Source organism: Heteronotia binoei, chromosome 21 (assembly GCF_032191835.1).
Source record: "Heteronotia binoei isolate CCM8104 ecotype False Entrance Well chromosome 21, APGP_CSIRO_Hbin_v1, whole genome shotgun sequence".
Lineage (NCBI taxonomy): Eukaryota > Metazoa > Chordata > Lepidosauria > Squamata > Gekkonidae > Heteronotia > Heteronotia binoei.
In genome coordinates this window covers 50,375,212-50,403,176 of record NC_083243.1, presented here as the reverse complement: position 1 = coordinate 50,403,176, position 27,965 = coordinate 50,375,212, and the positions used below count along the sequence as shown (strand labels likewise).

Below are 27,965 nucleotides of genomic sequence, written 5' to 3'. Positions count from 1 at the left end.
ACACCAAAATTATGAACTGCCTTTATCTTTGTCCACTTTCTCCGACGCATCATCTCTAGTGGAACCGAAGTGGCAGTTGCCATTAAAAAACAAGTTCTTTGGGTGTTAGTGCTAGCATAATAAGAACAGGCTGCAGATCTAAGCCAAGCATGTTGACAAACTGCCAATCCAGCTATCACCTCCATTCCAAAATCTATGTTATAGCATACTGCATTAATTTCCTGTTCTGAGAACTGAATGGCCTCTGTTTGTATCTTAACCAGATGACTAGGAAACCGTTTGATTCACTTATGAACACTTATTGGATTACACAAAAATAATACCAATACTTAGAAATGAATGCTGCGTAGCTGGAAACTTGAAGCACAAGTTCTGTTCTGTGACAGGTCTCTCTCTTTAAGGTCACTTCCAACCTTCCCTTTTTAAATGAAAATAATTTGGAAACTATATCCAGAGATTCCTCCACAATGACTGAACTGGAAGTTCAGTGAGTAATAAGGGAGTGGCAATCTTCCTATTGCAATCTCTTCTTTTTTTAAACTTGAGGCCAAAGACAGCTTGTTCCAGGAGTCCTTTATTGCTTCCAAACCAGAAACACAAGCAGAGTGATTTCTTTGACCCTGCTTTGGAAATTTAACGCAATACGGTCAAGACAGTTTTTTGTTCTTCTATCTTCCTTGTTTACAAGACAGTAGCCACTGGAGGCTAAAATCTTGCTATGACAAGTGCTGCAGCTTTTGAAGGTAAGATTATGTGCCACAGATACACCAACAAGAAAAGGGAGAGATCCCTGTATAGTACAAAATTAAGAGGAAGACCATCTAAATTACACAACAGAAAGAGGAAAACAGCCAAGATGACTACAGATGCTGAGAATGGTCTTAGAATAACTGTTATGTGGCAAACACCAAAAGAATTGAGCAGGAAAAACACTCACTCACCCCTTGCTTCAAAGAAGTGGATTTGAGTCCATTTTTAAAGTTTTAGAATGCTCTGGAACTGCCATGAGCAGGTGCAGAACCACATATGAGACTGCACAATAAAACAGCATATTTTGGGAAAACAAAATATATTAGAAACCAGTAATTGGCCTTTGTGTACAAACTCATAATGTAGCATTGGCACCGTAACTTTGGAATGTGTATCACTTTCTATATATTGCCTCCTTGCACATTCACCTGTGAATTTACTCAAGTGGTGCAGTATCTTTTTCAAGATGAATTTTTATGTGGGTGACCAGCACTGAAATAGCTTGCAGTAAGTATTCTCCTATTGTCATTGCATTATTTTCTACAGAAAGAAAAACTGGACTACACCAAGCAATGTGCCCACAAACCAAAAAGGAAAAAAAGATGCCAGGTGACAGCTTTATTGTCATACAAAGTCCCTATACATTTTGCTGTACATGCTTTGTCAGGAGATCAGAGAATTCACCTAGTGCTGAACCTTTCCCCAACATTGCTGTGGAAAAGCTCAGCACTAGGTGAAGTCTCTGATCCCCTCATGAAGTTTGTACAGCAAAATGCATAGGGAATTTGTATGGCAACAGAGCTATCGCTTGCCATCTTTTCCCTTTTTGATCTGCTGATGTAATGCCATTTTTCTGCATTGTATCTACATTCAGAAAGGCAGACTATAAATATAGTAAATAAGTATCCCTGCTCAATGTAAAGAGTAACGTGTCATGTAAATAAACTCAAAATCAAAAAATTAAAGTGTGCCTGTCCTCTAAATCATAGCTAAACATGTATTTTCAATGACAGAATTTCTGTTTCTTATTTTTTGTTTTGTTTTATTGAAAAATTTTCTGCAGACTAAGTGAAATCAAAAAGACTAATTTGTTGAGCTCCAGAGTGACACTGCATTGTGCCAATGCTATTTGAGGAACTAAGAAATCTTCTGTACAATTGTTAAATCTTATGACAACCAGTAAGCACCCCCCCACCCATAACATTTATTTATTTAGTACTCCCCCAAGTTTTTTCGGTTTAGAAGTTCAGTATGCTGGGATGATCAATCTCCCCTGTCCTCAACCCTGAAACACACTGAATAAATGAGAGGGATCTGTGAAGACTCAGTCATTCTCCTCTCTGAAGGACTCAGTCATTCTCCTCTCTGAAGCTTTCATACCTTGCTAACCAGAGCAGGAATGTTCATTGAGTTGGTTGCAAATCCCATTCCAAATGTCATTGCAGACTCTACACCAAGGAATCTGGCCATTAATCTTTCCAGCTCCTCATGTTTGTCCAAATTTCCTGCAAATAAGAGAACAAACGTCAGAATTAATAAGGCACTGCTGACTAAACACGTGCTGAGATGTTTTTCTGCTGTTAAGTAGTATATGCAAGTTGAATGGAGAACATGCTTGAACGTTGGCATTTCATTTTCAGATTAATATTGCTAGAATTCAGTTAAAAAAACCTGACACAAATGGGAGAAAAACAAAACAGGAAAGCAATTTAAATGAAATTATATTACTGGTTACAGTAAAAAAATCCCCACAAAAACAGGCCATAAAGTTCAGAAACAGATAGCAAAGAATTTTATATGACAATCTGGCAGCTGATCTTGGGGCCTCCAAATTAGTTTAGGAACAAAAGGTGATGCATATAAAATGAAAAAAATGGTTTTGAGGCCCTTAATCAAATTTAATTAACAGTAATCTTCTCTGCATAAGATAGAATCTGCATTTATATGAGCAAATGAAGCTGCCTTATACTGAATCAGACCTTTGGTCCATCAAAGTCAGTATTGTCTTCTCAGACTGACAGCGGCTCTGCAGGGTCTCAAGCGGAGGTTTTTCACACCTGGACCCTTTTTTGGAGATGCCAGGGATTGAACCTGGGACCCTCTGCTTCCCAAGCAGATGCTCTACCACTGAGCCACTGTCCCTCCCCAAACATTTAAACATTCTGTGAATTTAATTATAAGGAACCCAAGGACATCCATTCATGAATTCTTTCTAGTCACATAGTTGCCCTGAGAATAAATAAACTCCTAGTTCAGAGTTTTTGGTATTTCTTCTGGAAATAAATCCAGCAATATGATTCTTGGAGAAGGTATGAGCATGAGCATTTAATAAATACTTAATTTTTTTTTAAAAAAACCCCTGCTATGTAAAGACTTACATCCACCAGAGGATTTCTGCTAACAAAGGCATGATTTTATCCAATTTCCCTGGTTTGCTGTGGGCATCTGACTACCCCATCTTTCAAGACACATATTTTGAGAAGCATTTGGGACTGCAATGGAAGAAGGGAGACGAAAAAGTTCTGCTCTGCTGACAAAGGTCTCTTCCACCAATAGAAATCCGTGGGGTATCCAAGCCCATGTTTCTGGATGATATTAGACTTCAATATCAGAAGGCCATGCATCCATTTGAACTTACCCATTTCTTGCCTTGTGCTGCACACTCCAGCTCCATACTGTGATAGAACTTTAGCTGCTGACTCGCTGAAAGGTCCACTGTTCTCTGCATATCCAAGGTAGTTGTAGGACCCCATGTTAATAACATCCTTTATCACTTTCCCTGTGTACCTGTATTTTAACACAGCATATTAAGATAAGAGTCTCAACAAAAACAGCAATGTTAACTACTGTTGAAGGCTACAAAGTCAGTTCCTTACAAAATACACTGTAAATCTGTTTTAAGCAACAAGAGTTCAAAAAGCATCCTATCTTCCTCAGTTAAGAGTCTTTTGCGTATAAACAATTTTATTAGTAACATATGGTAGTAGAACTATTTCTACAGCTTATAAAAAAAAGCCTTAAGATGAAAGCATCATTCTACCCCACATCTTACTTTCCTCCCACCCCACCCCCCAATAATTGACCCCCGCCAGTGTTATTTTTTAGAAAACAGATATTAAAGGTACCTTTAACTATCAAGAAAAAACGAAAATTGATTAAGGAAAAAAAAGAAAAAAAAAAAGAAAGAAAACCCTTCAAAAGTTATATTCTTGTCTTAAAGGTCTTAATCTTCAAAAATTGTCCAGTGTCCTTTTATTTTCCACTCTTTTTCTACATATCTTCTGAATTTCTTCCACTCCCGATTAAAGAGTTCTAAATCGCAGTCTCTTAATTTTCTTGTTAGCTTATCCATTTCACTCCATGACATAACTTTTAAAGTCCAGTCCCACTTTTCTGGTATTTTTTCTTGCTTCCACAACTGCGCATACAATGTCCTAGCAGCTGAGAGCAAGTACCATATTAAAGTTCTATCTTCTTTTGGAAAATTCTCCATTTGTAATCCCAGCAAAAATGTCTCTGCTTCTTTTTTAAATTCATATCCTAGGATCTTAGATATCTCTTGTTGAATCATCTGCCAAAACATTTTAGCTCTTTCACAAGTCCACCACATATGGTAGAAAGAGCCTTCATGCTTTTTACATTTCCAACACCTATCTGGCATCTTATTGTTCATCTTTGCTAATTTTTTTGGAGTCATGTACCATCTATACATCATCTTAAAACAGTTCTCTTTAATACTATGACATGTTGCGAGTTTCATAGAGTTTTTCCACAAATGTTCCCAAGATTCCATTTTTATTTCTTTATTTACATTAATTGCCCATTTTATCATTTGAGATTTCACTACTTCATCTTCTGTAGTCCATTGTAAAAGTAATTTGTACACTTTTGAAATTAATTTCTCATTATCTCCAAGCAGAACTCTTTCCATTTCTGTTTGCTCTTTCCTTATTCCTTCAGCTTTGATATCATTCTCCATCAAGCTTTTTATTTGTTGCATTTGAAACCAATCATATTTATAGTTCAATTCTTCTGCAGTTTTCATTTCTATTTTCCCACTTTATATTTTTAGTAGTTGGTTGTATGATAGTTGTTTTTCCTTAACTGTTTTGGCCGTTAACTTTATCACTTCAGCCGGCACTATCCACAGAGGTCTTCTCTCATCGCCATATTTCTTGTACTTTATCCACACATTTAGTAAGTTGTTCCTTATATAATGGTGAGAGAAAAGACCGTCCATCTTCTTTTTCCCATAATACAAGTAGGCATGCCAGCCGAATTTTTTCCCATGGCCTTCTAACACTAGAAGTTTTTTATTTAATAACGTTATCCATTCTTTCAACCATACTAAACAAATTGCTTCATGATACAGTTTCAGATCTGGTAATTGAAACCCACCTCTCTCTTTTGCATCTATCAGGACTTTCATTTTAATTCTGGGTTTCCTCCCGGCCCACACAAATTCCGAGATTTTTCTTCTCCATTTATCAAATTGCTTAGCATCTTTCACAATGGGGATAGTTTGAAACAAATACATAATCCTTGGTAAGATATTCATTTTTACTGCAGCTATTCTGCCCAACAATGACAAATTGAGCTTGTTCCACTTTAGCATATCCTCTTCTATTTTGCGCCAGAGCTTTTCATAGTTGTTCCTAAACAGATCAATATTTTTCATTGTTATCTCTACCCCTAGGTATTTTACCTTAGAGGTAACTTCACAACCCGTTAGTCTTTGTAGTTCTTGTTGTCTATTTTTCTGCATATTCTTACATAAAATTTTTGATTTTTCTTTGTTTATGTAAAGTCCCGCCAACTCCCCAAACTCTTGTATTCTCGTTAACAACAACGGTGTAGCTTATAAGGGATTTTCATTTATAAACATTATATCATCCGCAAATGCTCTATATTTATAGGTATACCCTTTTATTTGTAGTCCTTCTAAATCTTTTTCATCTTGGATCTGCATCAGTAAAATTTCAAGAGTCATTATGAACAACAATGGCGAAAGCGGGCAGCCTTGTCTAGTACCTTTACTAATTTTCATTTCGTCTGTAAGATCTGCATTGATGCACAACCTTGCCCTTTGTTCAAAATATATTGCCTTTATCATTCTTATAAAACTTTCTCCAAGCTCCATTTTTTCCATCACTGCAAACATGAAGTCCCAATTTAAATTGTCAAATGCTTTTTCTGCATCCGCAAAGAATAGTGCTACTTCCTTTTCTGGATGTCTTTCATAGTATTCTACAATATTTACAACAGTTCTAATATTGTCTCTTATTTGTCTTTTGGGGAGAAAACCAGCTTGGTCCTCCTTTATAAAATTTATCAGATATTGCTTAAGTCGTTCCGCCAGAATTCTTGTAAATATTTTATAATCATTGTTCAAAAGTGAAATTGGTCTATAATTTTTCACATTTGTGACGTCTCTTTCTTCTTTAGGTATCAAAGAAATAACAGCTTCCTTCCATGTATTTGGTACCTTCCCTTTAGCTCTTATTACATTCATCAGCTTCTGTAATTTTGGTATTAATTCATCTTTAAAAATTTTAAAATATTTAGCTGTATAACCGTCTGGCCCGGGAGCTTTATCATTCTTCATCACATTAATTGCTGCTTCAATTTCTATTTTTTCGATTGGGTCATTCAAAATTTTTCTCATATTTTCAGTTAAAGGCTCAATTTTTATTTTCTGTAAGTATTCATCTATCTTTTTTCTCTTTACTTCAGCACCTTTAAACAGCTTGGCATAGTACTTAAAAATTCTCTTTTTATTCCCTCTTGAGTAACTACATCTCTTCCATCTATTACAATTCTACTAATTGTTTTGTTTTCTCTCTTTTTTTTCAGCTGCCACGCCAAGTATTTCCCCGTCTTATTTGCTCCTTCAAACGATTTCTGCTGAAGCCTTTTCAAGTTCCATTCCACTTCTTTGTTTAGTAAATGTCTTAGTTGAGTTTGTAATATTGATATTTCCCTTAGAATCTTTTTTTCCCCTGGTCTTTTCCTCAACGCACCTTCTTTTTTCTTTATTTCATTTTGAATGTCCAATAATTGTTTTTCTTTTTCCCTTTTATCTTTGTTGTTCAATGTAATCAACAACCCTCTCATTACTGCTTTATAAGTATCCCAGACCGTCTGGAAGTCAATATCTTCTTTATCATTCATTTGGAAAAATTCCTTAGTCTCTTTTCCTAGGAAAGTCACTGTTTCTTTGTTCTGTAGCAAATCTTCATTCAGTCTCCATCTTCTCAGTCTTTTGGACAATTTTGTAATCCACATTATTGGGTTATGGTCGGCACCGATTTTAGGCAAAATATCTATCTTCTTTGTTATAAGGCCTAAGTCTCTAGTTCCCCACAACATGTCAATTCTAGAAAAGGTCTTATGTCTTGCAGAAAAAAAAGTATAGTCCCGCACTTCAGGATTAAACTTTCTCCATATATCTTCCAAGTTTTCCTGTTTGACTAACTCAAAGAAAGACTTTGGCAATTTCCCTTCTTTCACACTATTTTTTTTCCCTCCGGATCTATCCAATGAGTTCTCAACTGTTCCATTAAAATCTCCCATTAAGAGTATTTGATCGTAGGTCAACTCATCTAGTTGTTGTATAATGTCTTTAAAAAAAACATCTTTTGCACCATTAGGTGCATATAGTCCCAATAACAGCATTTTTTTCCCATTTGATGTTATTTCCACTGCTACAAATCTTCCATCTTTATCTTTAAACATCAGTTTTGGCTCCAAGTCCTGTTTAACATAAATGACTACTCCCCTTTTTTTCTGTTTGGCTAATGAAAAAAATTCCCTTCCCAATTGTTTATTCCATAAAAATTTATAATCCTTTTGTTTGATGTGTACTTCTTGCAGACAAATTATGTTACAATTTTGCTTCTTAATCCAATGAAAAGTTGCCCTTCTTTTTTGTGGTGAATTTAGTCCATTAACATTCCAAGACAGTAATTTGTAATCCATCATGGTGCAAATTCTTTATTTTCTTCAAAAAATCTCCTCAACTCTCTAGCATTTGTAATTGTTACTCTCTTCCCCTGAAGTTCAAAGCTCAAACCCTCAGGGATTAACCATCTGTACCTTGTGCCATTGTCTTTCAGTTTTTCTGTCAACTTTTTATATGTTCTCCTGTCGTTTATCACTTCTTTGGGTAGCTCCTTCATTATTCTCACTCTGCTACCTCTTATTATCAATGACTGTTCAAAGTTTTTCTTGATGATCCTTCCCACCATTTCCTTTGTCATAAATCTTACAACAACATCTCTTGGTAAGTTGTTTTTTTTGGCATGTAACGAATTGACTCTATACATATGATCATACATATTCTTAGTCTTGTCAGGGTCTTCTTCTAAGAATTCTGCAATTATGTTTATTATATATCCTCTCAGATCATCATTCTCTTCCTCAGGTACTCCTCTCAAGCGTATCTGATTTTCCATTAATTTGCATTCGTGGATCGTCACTTTTTCTTGGACTTTCAGCAAGGTGGTATCATGTACTTTAACTTTCTCCTCCACTTCCTGTACTTTCTTGTCTATTTTCCCAATTTGGCCTTTAAGGTCATCCACTTCTTTTTTAATTACTGTAATAAGTTCTTCCTTCATTTCTTGCATCATTTTATTAACTCCTTTCATAATCCTGGCTTCCATAGCCTCCATTTGGTCCTGCATTTTTTCTAATGAGAGGGCTCTTGTTCGGGGCTGCCTGGGCTCTGACATTTAGGCAAGAAGCAGGGAAATAAAATAAAAATACCAAAAATTTCCGTCTCACAATTTACAAATTTGGCTACCAAGTTCAAAAGGTCTAAATTTTCTCTCTTATTTAGTCTTTGTTCTGTTCTTTTCTGAGCTTCCCAAGCCCAGATATATATTTTTAAAGAAATTTTTCCCCTTTAAAAAATGACGAAATTTTTAGTTTCACCAATTTGAAATTTGACAGTCAGGTTCAATAGAGCAGAGCTTGCCCTTTCCAGCAAGCCTATTTTCGCTGGTTTCTGAGCCTCCAAAGCCAAGATATTTATCAAAAAAGCCTTCAAAAATTCCAAGATGGCGGCCGCGATTTTTCCCCTTTAAAAAATTTTTTTTTCCCCTTTAAAGTCCTCCCAGGAGCCCACCAGTAATTTAGTCAATAGATCTTGTCCTCTTACCCTCTTTCCTGTCGATTCTGTCAATTTTTAAAGTCCCAGTTCTTTTTAAAACAATATTTTAAATCGGACCTCCCAGCAATAGCTGCCGATGTTTCTCTATGATGTAGAGTAGGCTTTTTTCTTTACTGCTTCCTGTCTCTATCAGCTTCAACTCTCATGGAAATCTCACGATACTTGACGCACTTCCTGTCTTGCTCAGAAGGGTTGAAGAGCTTTTCCAGTAGTATTCCAATGCAACGTGGCTATTTACATTTCAGGAAACCGCAAACCGCAAGTAGACACAACTAAATTTCCTTTTCGAATTTTAGCAGTTTTTAACACTGTCTTTTGTATTAAAACAGTCCCAACTTCTCAACTTCTTTCTTCTAATTGCAAGTTTTATATTTTCCCTTTCTTCCCACCTTTAATATATCCCTTTAGACTGTAAATAACTCCGGAGTGAAAAGAGAGCTTCTGTACCTTTTTTCCTTCACTTATCCAAGTTCCACTGGTCTTCCAAAACTTTAGTTGTTTAGAATTGTCCCAGAAGGTTAGGATCTTGACGGGCTTATGCCAAATCGATGACTCTGAAAGATCTTGCAGACGATAACTATGCAAACTTCTGAGACCCCTCAAAGCCTCAAAGGAACCCCCTTCAGGGTTCCTTTTCAGCCAAGGTAAATCTCTTCCAAAGTTTTAAGTGCATGTCTTGGTCCTTTCTCTCACTGAGAAAGGTAGGCAGTGGGCTTAGATTGCCCTCCACTACCCCGAACAAGATCTTCAGCTTGCTCCCGATGTGAGAGACAACTCAGCCCGCCATTTTCCTCCCCGGAAGTCCTCAGTTAAGAGTCTTTTTAAAGATTAATATCTCTTGTTGGAAGAAATGTTTTAAGATCCACTGAATATCAACAAAATTCCAGGATTTGATGATAAGTTTAATGAATTTTAACACCACATCTGAAGAGACTGTATGACTCATTTAATAAGATTAAGACTGGTGTGGGTTCCTGGGCAGAGTGATGGACAGGTTCAAGTTTGTACTCTTATCAGCTAAATCCATTTTCACGCTGTTGGTGCAATAGAGAAATCAGAAATAACCAATCAAGGCCACTGGATCTCTCAAAGAGAGGCATTTAACTGACATTCTTCTCAGATAGGGTATAGGAATTCTAATGGACAGGTTAAAAGTAGCCCTATTTCACTGTCTCCAAGAAGAAGCAGATTGGGTCTAGTGCAGTGGCTTGGAGGGGTACATGGTGATTTGTAAGCTCTCAAATGAAATATTCCCGGGTAAAGGGAATCTAAGGGGCAGACTGAGGTCATAATGGTAAAACTCCATAAATTGTAAACTATTTATGTTCTATTCTCCTATGGCAGACTGGCAGTTTCTGGCTGACTCTGTCTTGGTAACAGCTTATCATAAATGGTTTCTCCTAGTCTCCCACAAAGCTACTAGTGTATATAGTTTATTGCCAGACCTTTCTTTCCTGATAAAGTTCTGTATTGCTTTACTTCTGGACCTCTCATAGGTATATATTAGCAGAAAGGGTTATAACAGATTTCAGTACCAGGGCAGGGGAAAGGGCAAGAGTGTCTCCACAGAAGGCATCAATTATCTAATTCACAGGTGGCCAAAATCCAGTGAATTACAAAACACTAATAGAACAGTTCATAATCAAATGGTGATTTGTTAGAGCAGGGGTGTCAAACATGCGGCCCAGGGACCAAATCAGGCCTCTGAGTAACTGGCTGCCATCTGCTAACTTCTCCCTCTCTTGTGCTTCCATCTACATTACAGTTTGCTTTGCCAGGCTTGCTTAATTGCACAGGATCTACAGAGCAAAGTCTCTATTTTCTCCATTGGCTGAGGTTCCTCCTTTGGGGAGGAATAGCTTGCTTTGACAGGCTCTCTCAAATGCATAACAGAACTACTAAGCCAACCCTCTATTCCTTCTATTGGCTAAGGCTCCATCCCCCACTTCCTGGTCCCCAGGGAAAGAAGGAAAACTTTGCCAAGTTCCCTGGATCACATAAAAGAGTTACAAAGAAAGCACCTTTAAGACCAACAAGTGCTGTTTTTATTGTTTTTATTTTATTGTAAGGGTGTTTTTTAAAAAAAAATATCTTAACTTGTGTTTGTCTGTGTCCTTTATAAAGCTTTTATCTCTGCTACCTGGCATTACATTTTATGACACACACAGCCTGGCCTAACAAGGTCTCATTTATGTCAGGTTCAGCCCTCATAACAAATGAGTTCGACACCCCTGGGTTAGAGTGACGTAATTTATCCATGCCACTAAATAGAATGTAGTGATATTATATTAAGTGTGGTCTTTCCCCACCAAAATAGAATTGGCCTCAAGGTTGCACACACAAAAACAGTTATAACATCAAAATAATGAAATCCATTGAAGCCATAAACTAAGGAATGTCACAGAGGCCAATATAGTCTTGGATTCCTAAGGAAGGTAAAGATTTAAGTTCTACCTCTTCCTACAGGCCTATTTCATTACAAACAGTGATTGTAAAATATTTATGCCACTCTGAATATGTTAACTATAAACCAGATAGTTGCTGGTTTAATCAAATTACAGTTTTTACAAAATCAGGATCCACAGTATCCTGGGAGGAGATAAGGCAAAAATGGAGGAGAAAAGAATGAATAAATGTTTACTTTTCCTTATTAACATACTACATTTTTCCACAAGCTGCCAAGTTTGATATAGTCATCTGGATAAGTTAACATAAAGTTCCTTCTAACTGGGGAGTCCAACAAGGATGTGTTTTGGCTCCTTACTTATCCACCTTATTTATGAATGACCTAGCTCCTAGTCTGCGAGTGGTGGATACTTTCCTAAACTGGGCCCTTGCTCTGTCGACTTATTAATACACAGAGATGATACAGTAGTGCTCTCTCACTCCCAGAAGGGTCTTCAATGCCTTTTACTTCCATTTATACCCAATTGTAAGGCCAAATATCTGTAATATTTTGAGAAATCAAACATCATGGTGTTGTCAAGGTCTTGTAGATGTTTCAGCTGGTGTGTTTAACTGGTAATGATATTGAACAAGTAAAACATTTTAAATATTTGGGAGTAAATTTTTGGAATAATAATAGTTGGACAGCACAGCAGAAACAAGGAATTTGGCCAAGTGCAGTATGTCTGCTGTTGCACATTTCTGTTATGTGAAGGATGGCCAATATGTACTTGCAGCCATCTGTGTTTTGAAAGCTAAATCGGTATCCCAATTGCTTTACGGGATCCTCACGGGATTAGTACTTTCAACCCATGTGTTCAGCAAATGCAAGTGATATTTCTGCACCATATTTTGGGGGTCCCAAACTGTGTAAGCTATGCAGCCATGTGTTTGGAGGTAGGGCATAGCCTTTTAGAGACCTGAGCTTGGCTCCTAACCCTGAAATTTTGGCCATGCCACCATGGCAGAAATTTTGGCAGAAGTCCCTAGCTATGTGCTGTACATACTGTCTGATTCTTCCCTAACTAATTGGTCTTCTTTAATTTTGAAGAAAATACATTCTATTGGTAGGTTCAATGCTGGCATAGCTTTCAAACAAAAAATACATTCCTGCATACTGGCAAGGTACAGCTAGTGAAAGTATAGGTTGTCAGATTCCATGGTGCTCAATGTCAATATTGCTAGGACATTCAGAGAAAAAGTTGTTCAGTAAACTAATAGTGTTCAGTAATTTAATAGTGGCGGTGAGGTTACTTATAGCGAAATACTGGTTGAAAAAGAAAGTATTCCCAACAAAGGTTTCATTAGCAAAGAGTTGATTTACGGATAAAGTTCCAACATATAAACATCAAAGAAGAAAAAATATGCTTATTCAGGTGCAATTGATCTAAGATGAATACCTTTTACTGTTTAATGGAATATGAAGATTTGTATATGGTGTTTGGGGTGTTTCTGATCTAAATTTGCACGTTTATTCAACTATTTGTCTTCTGTATGTCTTTTTTTGTAATGACCACAATAATAAAAACCACCTAGTGACTTGGAACAGAGGAAGCAGCTATTAAGTACAATAAATATGGAAGCCCCACTGCCTGCAACTTGATTGATGAACTGGGTTTGGCCATGGCCCAGAGAACCATCAGAAGTTTCACATGCTGAAGCAGCTGAGACCAACGCTCCTCTCTGTTTTACAGTTTAGTTAACTCAGCAAGGCTTCTGTCAGTGACAAGCCTCAGCTCTAGGTGAACTTTTTTCTGCATCTTTCAACATATTTTACATGTTTTGCCTGCATAAATGCAAATTAAGGCAGATTATGGATGAGCACATCTTCTGTGAAAGTTCTTTCACATGGAGAGTCATTTTGGTATAGTGGTTAAGTGTGCAGACTCTTATCTGGGAGAATCGGGTTTGATACCCCACTCCTCCACTTGCAGCTGCTGGAATGGCCTTGGATCAGCCACAGCTCTCGCAGGAGTTGTCCTTGAAAGGGCAATTGCTGTGAGAACCCTCTCAGCCCCACTCACCTCACAGGGTGTCTGTTGTGGGGGGAGAAGATATAGGAGATTGTAAGCCACTCTGAATCAGAGACTTAGATTCAGAGAGAAGGGTGGGGTATAAATCTACAGTCATCATCTTTTAAGAATTACAAAATAGCATAGAATGTGTTTCTCTCTGGTAATTTTAAGACTTTTCCCCTCCATGCTTATAGATCAAGCACTTGTTGCTCCCTAAAGCAGGATATCCTCTAGGCACACAAAGGAAGTGCATCTGGAAGCCAGTAACTGCTGCAAATAGCAACAAGATAAAGCTATTTTCTTTCAACACACGTGTCTGTGCTCTTGAAAGCAACGGCATTCTTAAATAACAATGCAACATTGAGAACCAACCCTGTTCATTTAGCTCAGTTCCAAGAAAAGCCATCTAACATTAATCCTACTAAACAAGATCAGTCAAGGTATTTGACATGCTGACACCAACACCGAATAAAATTACCAGATGAAGAGGCTTGGTACTATCTCAACAACAAAACTATGGGCAGATTTTAATTTAGACTGCCTTTGTTTTAGCCATTCTCAAGAGGATACTGCAACATCTTCCATATAGACTTCAGCAAACAAGTACTAAGATCTCTCAAAATGAGATCTTTCTGAACATGTAGGAGAGAGAACCCATACACTACATACCCATACCCAGCATGGGAGGCCCAAATGGGCATTTGAAGAATGGTTTCACAAGAGCAGGCTGACTGTGCTACAGCGTAAGTACCAACTGAATTTCTGCCTGTCTTGCCAACACTGTACCGCTGCCTCACATCCTGGACCAACAAATTATACAGAAATCCCTTCCAAGATATATTCCTCCCTTCCTCAGTACTGTACTGCTTGCAGAAGCAGTGCTCCACTACAGAGTGTGTTACTATGGCATGAGGCACTTTTGCTCCTACATCTTGCCACACACTAGCATCAGTGCACAACAGACTGGTTCTGTGTAGTTCTGGCACACCTTAGTCATCACTAAGCTGGATGCTTTTCCTATATAGGCCATCCAGTAACTACTTATCAGCTGTTCTATAGGATCCAAGTATGCACTAGGTGCAACCTTTGACAAGGCAAAAAAAAAAAAGGTAAAAAGGGCAGCAACTGACATTGATCATGATAGTGGGTGGGTATATAGCAAGCGTGAGATAGCACAGCCAAGCAAGAAAGATTCCTGTGCAGTTCTGGTGCATCTGAAACTTTACACTGCAGACATTGTCTAAAATGTTACTGTTTAAAAACATGATCATCAGCTTCTTTTCAGGCAGTGTCCTCTACAGATAAGGTGCTTGGAAGTTTTCTGAAAACTTTTTACTCACTTGAAGGTCCAGTTGTAGTCATGAGAAACCCGCTCCAACATGTCTATCCTGGCTCCTGGAACACTGCAGATTGGTCTGTTCCAGCTATCTCTAATGCGCATGTACAGATTCCTGGTATAGAAGTTCTCAAAATCCTGGTACAAAGGTACAAAATCCTGAAAAACAGAGCATTAAAAGTGATTGAAAGGTCACACCTAAAATCTCCTACCTCCCACATTAAAGAAATAAAATATATTTTAAAGTATTTTTCTACTTATTGTTGATGCAAAATTTTCTTTCTAGATATAGAAGACTGCTTTAAGACAGTGTAGCTCTTCCATGCACATTCCCCCTAGAAGATTTAATTGATATACCCATGGCTTCTAATTTTTCTCACCTCCCCAGTCAATCCACATGCCCTCATTCATGTATACCCTTATTGCCCCCACGGCAATTAAACTTGAAGAGTCTGAGCCCATAACACTAGAGTATTTACAAAACCACTCAGTGATTCTAGGGTACTGAAACTCATGATTTTAACCTTAACTGTTACAGGCTTGTTACAACAACTAGTTACTAGATTGGGAGGTGTGTGGGTCATCCATCCTTGCACTAGCTGGCTATCCCATACCCTTTTCCCAGTATATCATATCTGTTTTAAATTCACTGTCACGGGAGGTGGTAGCAGCTACAAGCATAGGGGATTGGATAAACATATGGAGCAGAGGTCCATCAGTGTCTATTAGCCACAAGGTTTATATGGAACTCTCTGTCTGGGCCAAGTGATGCTCTGAATTCTTGGTACGGGGGGGGGGGCAACAGTGGGAGAGCTTCTAGTGTCCTGGTCCCACTGGTGGACCTCCTGATGGAACCTGGTTTTTTGGCCACTGTGTGGCAGAATGTTGGACTGAATGGGCCATTGGCCTGATCCAACATGGCTTCTCTTATGTTGTTACTGAAGATAGACAGGGAGACCAGGAGAGACAGCCCCTACTGTCTTGAAAAGAACTGATTCCACACTGCACTTTTTTAAAAAAACTAGGAACCAAAGACAAAACAGCAACTAATATATTTATGTCACCACCATGTGACAGCATGAACTTTATTTACCTTCACCAAGGCAGAACAAGAACCTTGCTTGCAGCCTGACTGAGCTAGGACTATGTCAGCTTTTTTGTTTAAGAACATGATTCTGGTGAGATAGACAGCCACAAACACAGCTTAACTTCTCTCTTTTTATATTTAAAGGGACTGAGACACTATACAGCCAACTCTGATACTAAGCAATTTGCCAATCTATTGCTCAGGTATTGAGCAACAACTACTGTTCCTAGATAAGCAAGCGCATGGTAAATTCCAACACCGGACTAGTTACACTGAGTTACTACAAGGGGAAATACGTCAGTATACACCAGATATGCCTATATCAAAGGTCAAACTAAGAAATTTAAAAGCACCTAACATAAGCTTCCTTATCCTGAGAAGCTATTGGCAGTTAGCAAGGGTTTTCTGCAAACAGCAAAGACATTTTCAATAAAGACATTTCTAGCCAATTTCACTTGTCTTTCTGCAAGCTACATATAAGCAGTTGTGATTTTTTTTCACAATTATGGCTCATATTAATCTTTTCCCCCCTGTCAATTCTCATGTTAAGGAGTGCTGAAACAAAAAGAACCCAAATCTGACCAAGTATACTAGGCACTTCTTCATGAACAAAGACAGGGCCTGATCTCTGCAGTCTTCTTTCTTGAGATACTGCCTTCCACGCTGCTTCCAAGGAGTCCCATCCCACCCCAAGTATCAGGAGCAGTTTTTCAGTATACAAAGGAAGTTCCAGAAAAATGGGGCAGCAGGAAAATCCATATCTTGAGTTGAATTCCTTCGTGTTCATAGAATCCAGCTAATTTCTTGCACCAAAAGTAAATTCAGTTTTATCAGTTGCAAAACGTTGCTCTCTTTAAACAAGCCATCTTAAACTGTTCTGGAGAAATTCCAACCCCATTCCCTTCAAGTATGTATTTAGAAACAATTACCAACTGTTCTTCTCTGTCTGTTGCGTGATGACATTTCTCAATTTTCCAGTACCGCAAAAAGTCTCGAAGATATCCAAAAAGGGTGAGGACACCGTAGCCTACATAAGTCAGCACCGCAACCAGCATTGGAGTTTCCTCAAAAGCTTCATTGAAGGGTCTTTTATACAAGGCTCCATTGTGGGCAATGTGATGAATCTAGAACAAAAGAAAATGTATCTTTAAAAACCATGTAAAAAACACCAGTTTCCTAACTATTTACTATCTAATCCTTACAGTATCCAAGAGCCATTGGGCAGTCTAGCAATGCTATGTCTAGGGTTGCTGACCTCCAGGTGGTTAAAAGCAGCAGCTCCTGAGAAACAACCATCAAGACTATAAATATTTGATAATTAAAACTATTATTGTTATATTTACGAGTGGCTTCATTATTATTCTAAGTCAGTTACACTAAATAAAAATATGCCTACTGCTCTTAGAACTTCTCCAAAAGCTGGCAGTAACAGCTCCCTTGTTAGCATACTTCCAGGCACTATCAGCTATGATTTAAAGAGACAGTAAGAAGATCGACTAACTTAATACAAACTTTGTTATGTATAAAAATTGGCATATAAATCCTCTCAAAAAAATTCAAATTGATTACAAAGAACCTTGTCCATAGTAAATAAACAGTACCAACTGCTATATAGCTCCTGCCAGCCTGCTAAAGCTACCCCCCACACTGCTCTCTTTATTTAAAGAACAAAATTTTATTCCTGCACAATTTATGCTAGCATGACATTCTCCTTGTTTCTGAAGAGCAACAAAACTTGTATGTTTTTGTTTATTGCAAGCTAAAGTCCATGAAGGTAAGGCTGAAATAAAAATCCTGTTTGTCTTTTAAAGCGTCTCCACACAGCAGTTTATCCCTTAGAGCAGGGGTGTTGAATTAATTTGTTACGAGCGCCAAATCTGACATAAATGAGACCTAGACAGGCCGGGCGTGTCATAAAATATAATGCTAGGTAGCAGAGATATAAACTTTATAAAGGACACAGATAAACACAATTAAAGGTGTTCTAAAAACTTAAAATAAAACATGATTAAAATATTAGCAATGGTTGGTCTTAAAGGTACTTTTTCTTTGTACCTCTCCAATGGAATCCACGGAGCTGGACAAAGGAAGCTCTGGCTCTTTCCTTCCTTCCCTAGGGGACCAGGAGGGGGAGAAGCCTGAACCAACAGAAGGAAGAGAAGCTTGGCTCAGTAGCTCTGCTGTGCAATTGAGAGAGCCCGGCAAAACAAGCTCTCTCTCCCCACTCTTCCTCCCCAAGGGAGGAGCCTCAGCCAATGGAGAAAATAGAGGTTTTGCTCTATAGCTCCTGTACAATTGAGAAAGCCTGGCAAAGCAAGCTGTGATGCAGAAGGAAGTGAGAGGGAGAAGGAAGCAGACAACAGCCAGTAGCTCAGGGGCCTGACTTGGCTTCTGGGCTGCATGTTTGACATCCCTGCCTTAGAGAAACTCCCATTCTTCTCCCCCTGCTCTGTGGCTTATACAGAACTGTTCTGAGCGTGTCTGCCAAGGCTTCCTTATTCCCTAAGAAAGCTCACCAAGGCTTCCTCCTCCCCCACCCCCCGCTCTAAACAGCTTGCTCAGAGCCACTCCAGGCAGGTTCACCAAGGCTTCCTTCCCCCCCCACTCTTGGCTGCTCACCTGGAGCTACTCTGTGTGGACCTGAGGAGACTTCCACCACCCCTTGCCAGTAGATCCAACGCTACGTCTCCACAGTAACCACCAGGCTCCTTTCCAACTGCACTACAGTATGTATGCTACCTGCACATACAGATTGTTTTATTTTATTTTCACAGGCAATTTAACCCCTCAATGCTTTTTTTTACTTTTCAGAATTTTCTGCAAACTTAGGGGGTCACCAAAGTTTGCAGAAAAGCATGTTTAGAGTGATTGTGCCCCCTATCCATAGATTTCGATATCCACACATACATAGTTGGATATCTCCTGCTATTACAACTGATCTCCAGGCAACAGAGATCAGTTCACCTGGATAAAATGGTTGTTCTGGAAGGTAGATTCTATGTCATTATATGCCACTGCAGTTCCTCCCAAAACCTTGCCCTCCTCCACCCCCCAAATATCTTAGTATTTCCCATCCTATAGCTGGCAGCCCTATGTTTCACTGGGTGACTTTTCCTGAAGCAATCTAGTGGCTGCTGCCACCATACTAACACACATTTAAGTTTCTATGTTATTTCTTCCTTCCGCTGGACTGCAATGCTAGATTACGCTGCTCTCAGTGAAAAATACAAGAGTTTGAGAATAAATTCATATACAAAAGAAATCATAATGGATCCAACCATAAGTCATAAGGATTTTGCTTACCCTGAAAATGGTTAGGAACTAGTAAGTGATGGTTCTTTAAGTCTTTGCATTGGACTCCAGAAGAGAAACCAATACACATCCAGCTGAAAAGACGCCTACATTTAGAGACGATTTCTAGAAATTTTGAAGACATGGGGGAAACCTTGTTCCATCCCTCCAAACTAAAATTTTTGGTAAAATTAAAATATATTCAATACTTAATGTCCAAACAAACCTAAGCTAATTTTCCTGCTTTAGCATAAAATCTATTATTTGCAACATATAAAAAATTGCAATATCTGACATAATTATGGAATTTTTAAGTTATAAATGTTAGTTTTGAACAAAGAGAATTGCCAATATACCCAATACTTGAGAGAAAATTGCAAGCTGATACACCCTATGCTATCTTAGCCCATACACCTTAAGTTTTGCTATCTTGTTAGAGAGAGCTAACTTCTCAATGAAAACTTTTCCTCTGAGGCTTTGGCGCAGTTTCTGCCCCACCTCCTTCTGATCTTTTTCGCCCCTCCTGCAAGATAGAGCAATAAGCTGCTTTTTACCCAGTCTCTGGGTAAATGTATCAGAGGGAGAGGTGAAAAAGTCAACCACATCAGGTCAAAAGGACAACAGAAGACATACAACTGTTGAGAAGCAATAAAACCCCAGTATCCGCCACTCATGAAAATTAGGTATCTTTCTAGGTGCAGAAATGCATCTTGGATTTAAGAGCTGTATATGTCTATAGCATGCCCACCTTGTCTTTAAAAGCATTTCACTAGGGGGGGCGGAGCGTCACTCGGTCATGGTAGATGCTGTTAAATCAACGTTAAAACAAACTCAAATGTCAACTAAAACGAAAGGAAAAGTGGTGTGACAAAAGAAGAATCTGGGATTGGCAAAAAAAGCAGTGGTTCCAAGCTATTTCTCGCCAGAAAGCTCGTCAAAGGTTGGTGGCCCGTTTGCGTGCTCCCCGGCCCCAGGCAAAATGGCGCTCAGCCCTGCAGTCTCCCTCCAAAATCTCCCTCCTTCCCCTCCTGCTCCTAGTCGTGATGAAGATGGCCCGATTTGTCGCAGTGGCCTCCAGCTATTAAAACTAGACATTCATAAATATTTTAACGATTCCATAGTGGAACACATTAAGCCTTTGAAAGAGAAAGTGCAGGAGCTTACGGAGGATCTGGCTACTACTGCCAAAATAGCGGAGAAAACAGCGGAGCTGGGGCTGTCTATTAAAACGGAGCTCATCTCTGTCAAAAGTAATGAAATGAAGCTGCAAAACAGAATCTTGATATTGGAGAATAAATGGAGGGCTCTTAACCTGAAGCTACGTGGTTTTGAGGAGGGGGCTGAGGAAAAAAGTGACCTCTTGTTATTTATTGCAAACTGGCTCCAAGAAAAATTTTCGTTTCCAGGCAACATGGTAAACAACATTGTCAGGGTGCAACGGCTGGGCCCTAGGAAGTCACTACGAAATAATTTTACTAGAGACATTCTTGTGCAATTTTCAAACTCCAGAATTAAAGACACGATCTTGCAAAAAGTGAGACAAACTGATGCTTTGACATATAATGGGAAGCACATTTTATTTTTATTGGATCTGTCGCCTGAAGCGCTGGAAAAAAGAAAAAATCTGAAAATCATCACAAACAAATTGCAAGCCAATAATCTAAGATTTCGCTGGAGCCCAACATCGGCGATTCTACTTTTCAAAGATGGCGTCCTACACAGAGCCTTTGATGCACAGTCGGGGATTACCTTAATGGAAGCTTTGGCGTTAAAGCTAACTCCGGAAGAGAAGGACGCTCTGTGGCAGCTATTTCCGGCGCCGAGGAACCTAATGCCTGATGAGACTGATGAAGGCGCAGCCGCATAGAGCCTCGCTAACACATCTCAACACGCTGCCTTTACAGTTCTGCTCCTAGACTTTGAATTACCTAAAGAGTTATGCCTATGGGAACTGGGCTTTGAGCCTCTCTGTGTTTACTGTTGGTTCCCTTTATAGTTTTGCGCTTAGACTTTAAACCACTTATAGAGATGTACTTATGGAAGCTGGGCTTAGCGTCCCTTTGGGCTTGCTGTTGGTTAAGAACTTCATATTTAAAGAGGAGGGGGGGAGCTCTGCTGATAGTTTTTGAGTTTAAGTTTTGGAAAGAAAATGGCTTCTACCCTACTCTCATTATGCTAGTTTTATTTAACATACTGTGTTAATTGCTAGGATAAGTGTTTAGCACGCGGTTTGCAGTTTTTTAAATAGATAAATCAGTAAGTCTTCTCTAGAATTATATTGATTTTTGGGGGACCGTTTAGTTTTTAGTACCTCCATCAAAGGTCTTATGAAGGTGGAGTGGTTCTTATATTTTTATAGTAGTTCTTTACTTGAAGAATTGATTTTTTTCAGCAGGACCTTTACTGTATGCTCATTGTAAACATTTCTATTTTTATAAGAATGCATTTGCAAAGGGTTATTATGGGATTGCAACTACACCCTGTTATATGTAGATGTGGGTGTATGAGTATGTATGTATGTGTGCATGTGTGTGTATATATGTGTGTACATGTGTGTATATGTATAGGTATATGTATGTGTGTGTATGTGTATGTATATATATGTGTATATGTGTATATATGTGTGTGTGTGTGTGTGTGTGTGTGTGTATATATATATATATATTTTCTTGGAGGTATTGAAAAAAGGTTTTTTGGGGGGGGTTTGTTTTTGTTTTGTTTTTTCTTTTGGTCACCCTAAGGCATAGTTGCTTTCTAATTTTGAAGGAACAACGATCTCTTTAATACACCCTCTATTCTAGAGCTAATCAATTTTGTATTTTTATGCTAATTATAGGGGGTTTTTTTTTTAAAAAAGGGGTAATGTGATCTACTTAGCCGTTGCATAGATGAAGACGTAGTAATCAATTATAACTGTATATACCTTATTTGTAGGTAGTTGACAATTAATTACGAGGTATAGAAAAAGGTATATAGAATTTTTTGGCTTAAAATCAAATACGGTTTTTATTACATAAGACTTTTAAAAAAATTTAAATACTTTTTATCACCTGAAGGTTTTACTATCAATTGACAATCATACTCCATGGTTAATGAATTATTTGATAAAAGTTACTTATTTCTTATAAAAGGGGGGGTAGTACTGGGTTAAGGGAAAAGGGGAAAATAGATGGGATTGATAATTAGAATACTCTTTGGTAACTTTAATTAACTTATAACAAGTTTGGGATGTAGTTATATGTGAAGGTGCCTATTTTTGAGATATACACACTCTTATGGCAGCTGATACTTGGTAGCCACGGTTTAAGTTTGACTGGTCTGATTGCTACTGATGATGATGCCGCAGTTATTACTTTAGTTTTGCATTGAGTACTGAAATGTTATTTATTGTTTGAAAGAGTTTGTTATTCATTGGAATTAATGGGGAAGGAGGAGGAGTTTGGGATTTAGCAACTTTTTATTGTTGGTTATTCTCGCCCTCTGGAGAGTTGGTGTTCCAAGGCAGGGAAACACAATAGTGTTTTCCCCTTACCTCCTTATTTGAAGGAGGCCTTGAAAAGGTACCCGTCTCAGGGTATTTAGATTTTTCTTTTGCTTCAGCTTAAAGTTTGCCTTTCTGTGGCGGTATAACAGGAAGGTAAAGCCAATTTTGTTATATTTTTATTTATTTATTTTTAATCCCCCCCTATTGTTAGTCTTTTAATCTTTATTGGTAATTTTGTTTATAATTTTTCTGGTGTTAATTTAATCTGTGAATTTTTCTTGTTTTGGGGATAAGGGTGATAAGTTGCTCCAATACTTCACAGCCGGGTGGTGGGTCCTTTAAAACTGCTTTATCTTTTTTTATTTTCTTATTTCTGCAATGGCCAGACCAGTAAAAATCCTTACATGGAATTGCAGAGGCTTTAAGAACCCGATCAAAAGGGCGCGTATTTCAAATCTCTTGACAAATGAGCGACCACAAATAGTCTGTTTGCAAGAAACTCACGTAAAAAAACAAACTACTTCACTGTTACGCTCTAAATGGTTTACCCAGATTTTCCAGGCCACAGGGTCTTCAAAAGCGAGGGGAGTAGCAATTCTGATTTCTAAAACCACATCGTTTAGCTTGCAAGGCATAAAAGCTGACCCCAATGGTAGGTTTGTATTTGTAAAAGGTAAAATGGCCACTTAATAACAATAGCCTGTATCTACTCTCCGAACAGTGGTCAATTGAAGTTCCTGGAGGACACCTTTGCTGACCTGATGGGCTTTAAACAAGGGGAACTTATCATTGGAGGAGACCTGAACTTTATTGTGGACCCTTCTCTGGATAGATCAGATAGCACTGGGACTAAACTCAGGTCATCTAAAAAGACAGGTCTTTATGATCTTTTTCAATCTTTCAATGTAGTGGACATCTGGAGGTCACTCAATCAGGGAGCAAGAGATTACATCTTTTTTTCCCACGTGCACAACTCTTATACTAGGATTGATTATATTTTAGTTTCGCCAAATCTTCTAAAGTCTGTCCAAAGTGTAGATATTGGCTCGAGGAATATTTCTGACCATTCTTGGGTGTCAGGAGAGCTGGAATTTTTGTGTTCTGATAATAAAGGCCCCACGTGGACTTTAAACAAATTACTTCTCTCTAAAGAGAGTGTTTGTGGGAAAATTAGGAAATCGATTCAGGATTACTTCCTATTTAATGGAAATTGTGGAGTTTCTCAGCAACTTGTCTGGGATGCATTTAAGGCAGTGCTTAGGGGTAATCTAATCTCAATTGCAGCGGCGTGCCATAAGGAGAGATGCAACAAAATAAAAGAGCATCAACTTAGAATAGCTGAGCTGGAAAAGAAGCATATTAAATTTGGAGGGAAAAAACTGCTAAAAAAACTAACATTGGAAAGGAACAAATTGGAATTGCTAGAAACCTCTGACATACAAAAAAAATTATTATATCTAAAACAAAAATTTGTTACCAAAACTCCACAATCTCAAAGGTTTTTGAAGCTTAGGTTACATCAAAAGAGTACTTCTACAATAATCCACTCTGTTCGTTCACCTGAAGGAGATGCCTGTGTTACTCCTCAGGATATTACCAAGGTATTCCAGGAGTACTACTCCTCCCTATATTCTTCCTCTATTGATGGTGACCTGGATTTCAAAACATTTCTAAAAAATACTAAATTTGACAGGAAATTAACTAAAGAGGACTCTGACTTCATGGACAGACCGATTTCGGAATCAGAACTTGTGGAAGCACTCTCGTCTATAAAAAATAATAAGGCTACGGGTAAAGATGGGTTTCCGATTGAATTTTACAAGAAATTTAGTTCTGAAGTATTGCAACCCCTTTTGAAAACCTGTAATTTGGCTATGGAAATGGGCGCCCTCCCGGATTCGTGGAAGGATTCCAAAATGATAGTGATTCATAAGGAGGGCAAGGAAAAACAAAACCCCAAATCATATAGGCCAATTTCAATATTGAATCACAACTTTAAAATCTTTTCTACTATACTAGCCCGTAGGTTAAATAAAATTATTTGTGCTTATGTCCATGAAGATCAAGCAGGGTTTATCCCTGGTTGCTCTATCTCTGATAACATCCGAAGAACTCTTAATTTAATAAACTATGGCAAGTCATCTAAGCTAACCTCATTAATTCTTTCATTGGATGCGGAGAAAGCGTTCGACATGCTTGAAATCAAATACCTAAAAGCTATTCTAAATCACATGGGTTTTGGCCCAAACTTTCTTAATTCGATTGCAGCCATTTATAAAAATCCTAAAACGCAACTAACCATCAATGGATACAGATCAGAAGAAATACAGTTGACTAGAGGTACACGTCAGGGATGTCCGCTTTCTCCAATTCTATTTGCCATCTCGTTGGAACCATTAGCAAATTTAATTAGATCGGATCCTGAAGTTGAAGGCATTGCAGTGAGAGGCACCTCTCTTTGCCGACGACACTGTTTTTTACTTGACTAATCCTGTGCAGTCTCTAACAAAGCTAATGAAAACTCTAACTTTATTTAAGAAATTTTCAGGTTTAACTATTAATATGTCTAAATCAGAGTTGTTCCCGATTCATGTGCCTCCAGATGTCTATCTACAAATAGAGCAGCTTTTTCCTTTTAAATGGGTTTCTAAATCATGGCGTCATTTAGGGATCCATATACCTCTAGATCTGTCTAAACTATATGATGCCAATTTTAAGCAGCTAGTTACATCCATTAAAAACAAATTAGTTATTTGGGCAAAACTCCAGCTTAACTTGATTGAAAAAATTGACTTATTAAAAACTTTTGTTCTTCCCAAATTTCTTTTTTTATTCCAAAATCTACCTATATCTATTCCTGATAGGGATATGAAGTCCTGGCAACAATGCCTGTCTTTTTTCATTTGAAATAATAAAAAAACTAGGATTTCGTATAACGTTCTTTCCAGGCCGACTGTTAAGGGAGGGTTGGCAGCACCGCTCCTGTATAGTTATTATGTGGCAGCTCAGCTGCGCAACGTTTTACTGTACGCTAAAAAGGACTGTCATCTATCCTGGATCCAAATCGAGTCAGCCAGTATCTACCCTTTACATCTGAGAGAATTCCTATGGAATTCTAGGGCTGATAGGAGTAAAGTGTAGTTAACTAACCCTTTTTTATGCTGTACTTTGAAGACATGGGACAAGTTCAGAACATCTATAGTCTAGCTTTCCACTCCGGTTATGACCTTCTTGGGCCAGCACTCGTTTCCTCCGGGTGCTTCTGAGGGAAGTTTTAAAACTTGGAGACAACTTAATATTTTACGGATTACGGATGTCAGCTCGAAAGGAAAAATGCTTACCCGGTCTCAATTAGAGTCTAAATATAAGACTAATATCCCTTGGTATGAATACCACCAACTTTATGACACTTTAAATAAGGTAATCCCTGTTATGATTTCTTCAGATCATTTGAATACCTTTGAAAAGCTAGTGCTTACTGAGAACACGAATATGAGGGGTGTGATTTCTAAAATCTATAATTTATTAAATCTAAAAAACTGGTCACAAGAGTCAAACCAACAGCATATGTGGAGTAAAGACTGCTCTCTTAATTTCTCTGAAGAGCAATGGTCTAACATCTGGTCATCCCCAGTATATAGATCAAGGTGCACTAATTTTAAGCTCCAGCAGTATAAACTTTCTTCACGATGGTACATAACCCCTCTGTCTTTGAGCCACGCGAAAAAAGGCCTTGCTCCCCTCTGTTGGAAAGGATGCGGTGATATCGGATCTTTTCTTCACTGTTGGTGGTCCTGTCCGAAAGTAAAGTCCTTCTGGAAAGGCATAATAAATAAAATTGAAGCCATCACCAACGAATCCATTCCCTATACTCCAGAGTCTATTTTACTTAATTTCTGGCCGGACAACAATTACTCTAAACAGAAAAAAGATCTTATTTCTCTTTTGATTTTGGCAGGGAAAACTCTCTTAGCAAAACATTGGAAAGCTGCAAGAATTCCCTCAATCACCTTATGGTTTCAGAAAGTGTGGGAAATAGTTATACAAGACAAAATTGCTTCGCAACTTATTTTTAATGATAATCCTAAAGTAGGGGAAAATTTTATTGAAAAATGGTTTGGTTTTTTTTGATTATATAAATGCCAATTCAAAGAAAAATGAAATGCCAAAAAAATATTTAAACTTTGTCTTGTTTTGAAGTATTTACTTCTTTGAACGGGAGTATCCAATCTTGGCTGCGGGTATTGGAGTAGCTGTATGTTAGGGGTGTTTTTTTGTTTTTTTGTTTGTTTTTCTTTTCTTTCTCTATATTGTATCAATGCTTGTATATAAGATGTATTTGTTTGGAAACTTAATGATTTGTTGGTAAAAATAAAAAAAAATTGAGTTTAAAAAAAAAGCATTTTACTCATGCTAAAACAAAAGATATTTAGGAGTTAATTTTGCGGTACTCCCTAAACTTCCAATTTTTCTCCATCAGAGATTACATGAATGGTCTTGCTATGGAGGACTTCCAGTACTGCAGAATGCTGATATACTTGCAGAAGACTCTAGTTCCATTCAGGACTATATGGCCACTATGACAGCAAGCACAATCAACTTAGCACAGCTGTTACACATGCAACAGCTCCCACACTGCATCCGTTCTGCACTTAACGGAACAGAGCAGATAAAAAAGGTCAATTCATGGCAGCCTACCCTTTCCAGGATCAAAAGGTTATGAAGATATATTCTTGTAAGTCAGGCACTCCACAGCTATGGTAGATGGTGGACTGATTATTGAAGTTTTAGGGCTTCCAACTTGTTTCTAGAACCAGACTGGGGGCTATGCGACTACTTTAAGGGTCCAGGCAGCAGCCTCTGGAGAACATGCAGGTTAACGTGGCCTTTGTTGGGGACAGGAAATCTCCAGGAACAGTATAAGGGGGAGTCAAATCTGCAACAAAACTGACAAAAATCCTACAATTTTATCCACAGAAATTCTCTGTAGGATCCAAGTCCTAGATTCCTGACCAGGTTTAACATCAACTATTTTTACCTTCAGTCAAAAGTGAACACCTACTTAGTGAACAACACATTTATATGCTTTATGTATTTTCATTCCAGTGCCATCCATATTTCTGACATGTTTAAAGTTGCTAAATTCTGCTCTTGGATATGTTATATGATCAAATTGGTATCATTCACTTGATAGGACAGATTCACAATTTTTGGTGATTGTACTGAGGAGACACCCCCACCCTCTCAGTTTAGAATACACAGTGAATTTCTGGACAGAAATCTTCCTAAGCGTAAACTCAACGGACAACAAAAGTTTGGTTAATCTGATACTGACTTATCTTCAGGGCTTTTTTGTAGAAAAAGCCCAGTTGGAACTCATTTGC

General features: G+C 38.1%; 1 protein-coding gene across 1 annotated transcript in view; it reads right to left on the bottom strand.

Annotated features, from left to right (window-relative positions):
* Positions 1–27,965, bottom strand: part of SPTLC2 (serine palmitoyltransferase long chain base subunit 2) — a 119,028-nt gene that overhangs the window by 77,388 nt on the left and 13,675 nt on the right. Inside the window, exons 2-5 of the mRNA XM_060262996.1 lie at positions 16,736–16,930; positions 14,724–14,878; positions 3,389–3,537; positions 2,131–2,255 (exon numbers count right to left, since the gene is read on the bottom strand). Of these exons, the coding sequence (XP_060118979.1) occupies positions 2,131–2,255; positions 3,389–3,537; positions 14,724–14,878; positions 16,736–16,930 (624 nt within the window). The remainder of the gene's footprint in view (positions 1–2,130; positions 2,256–3,388; positions 3,538–14,723; positions 14,879–16,735; positions 16,931–27,965) is intronic.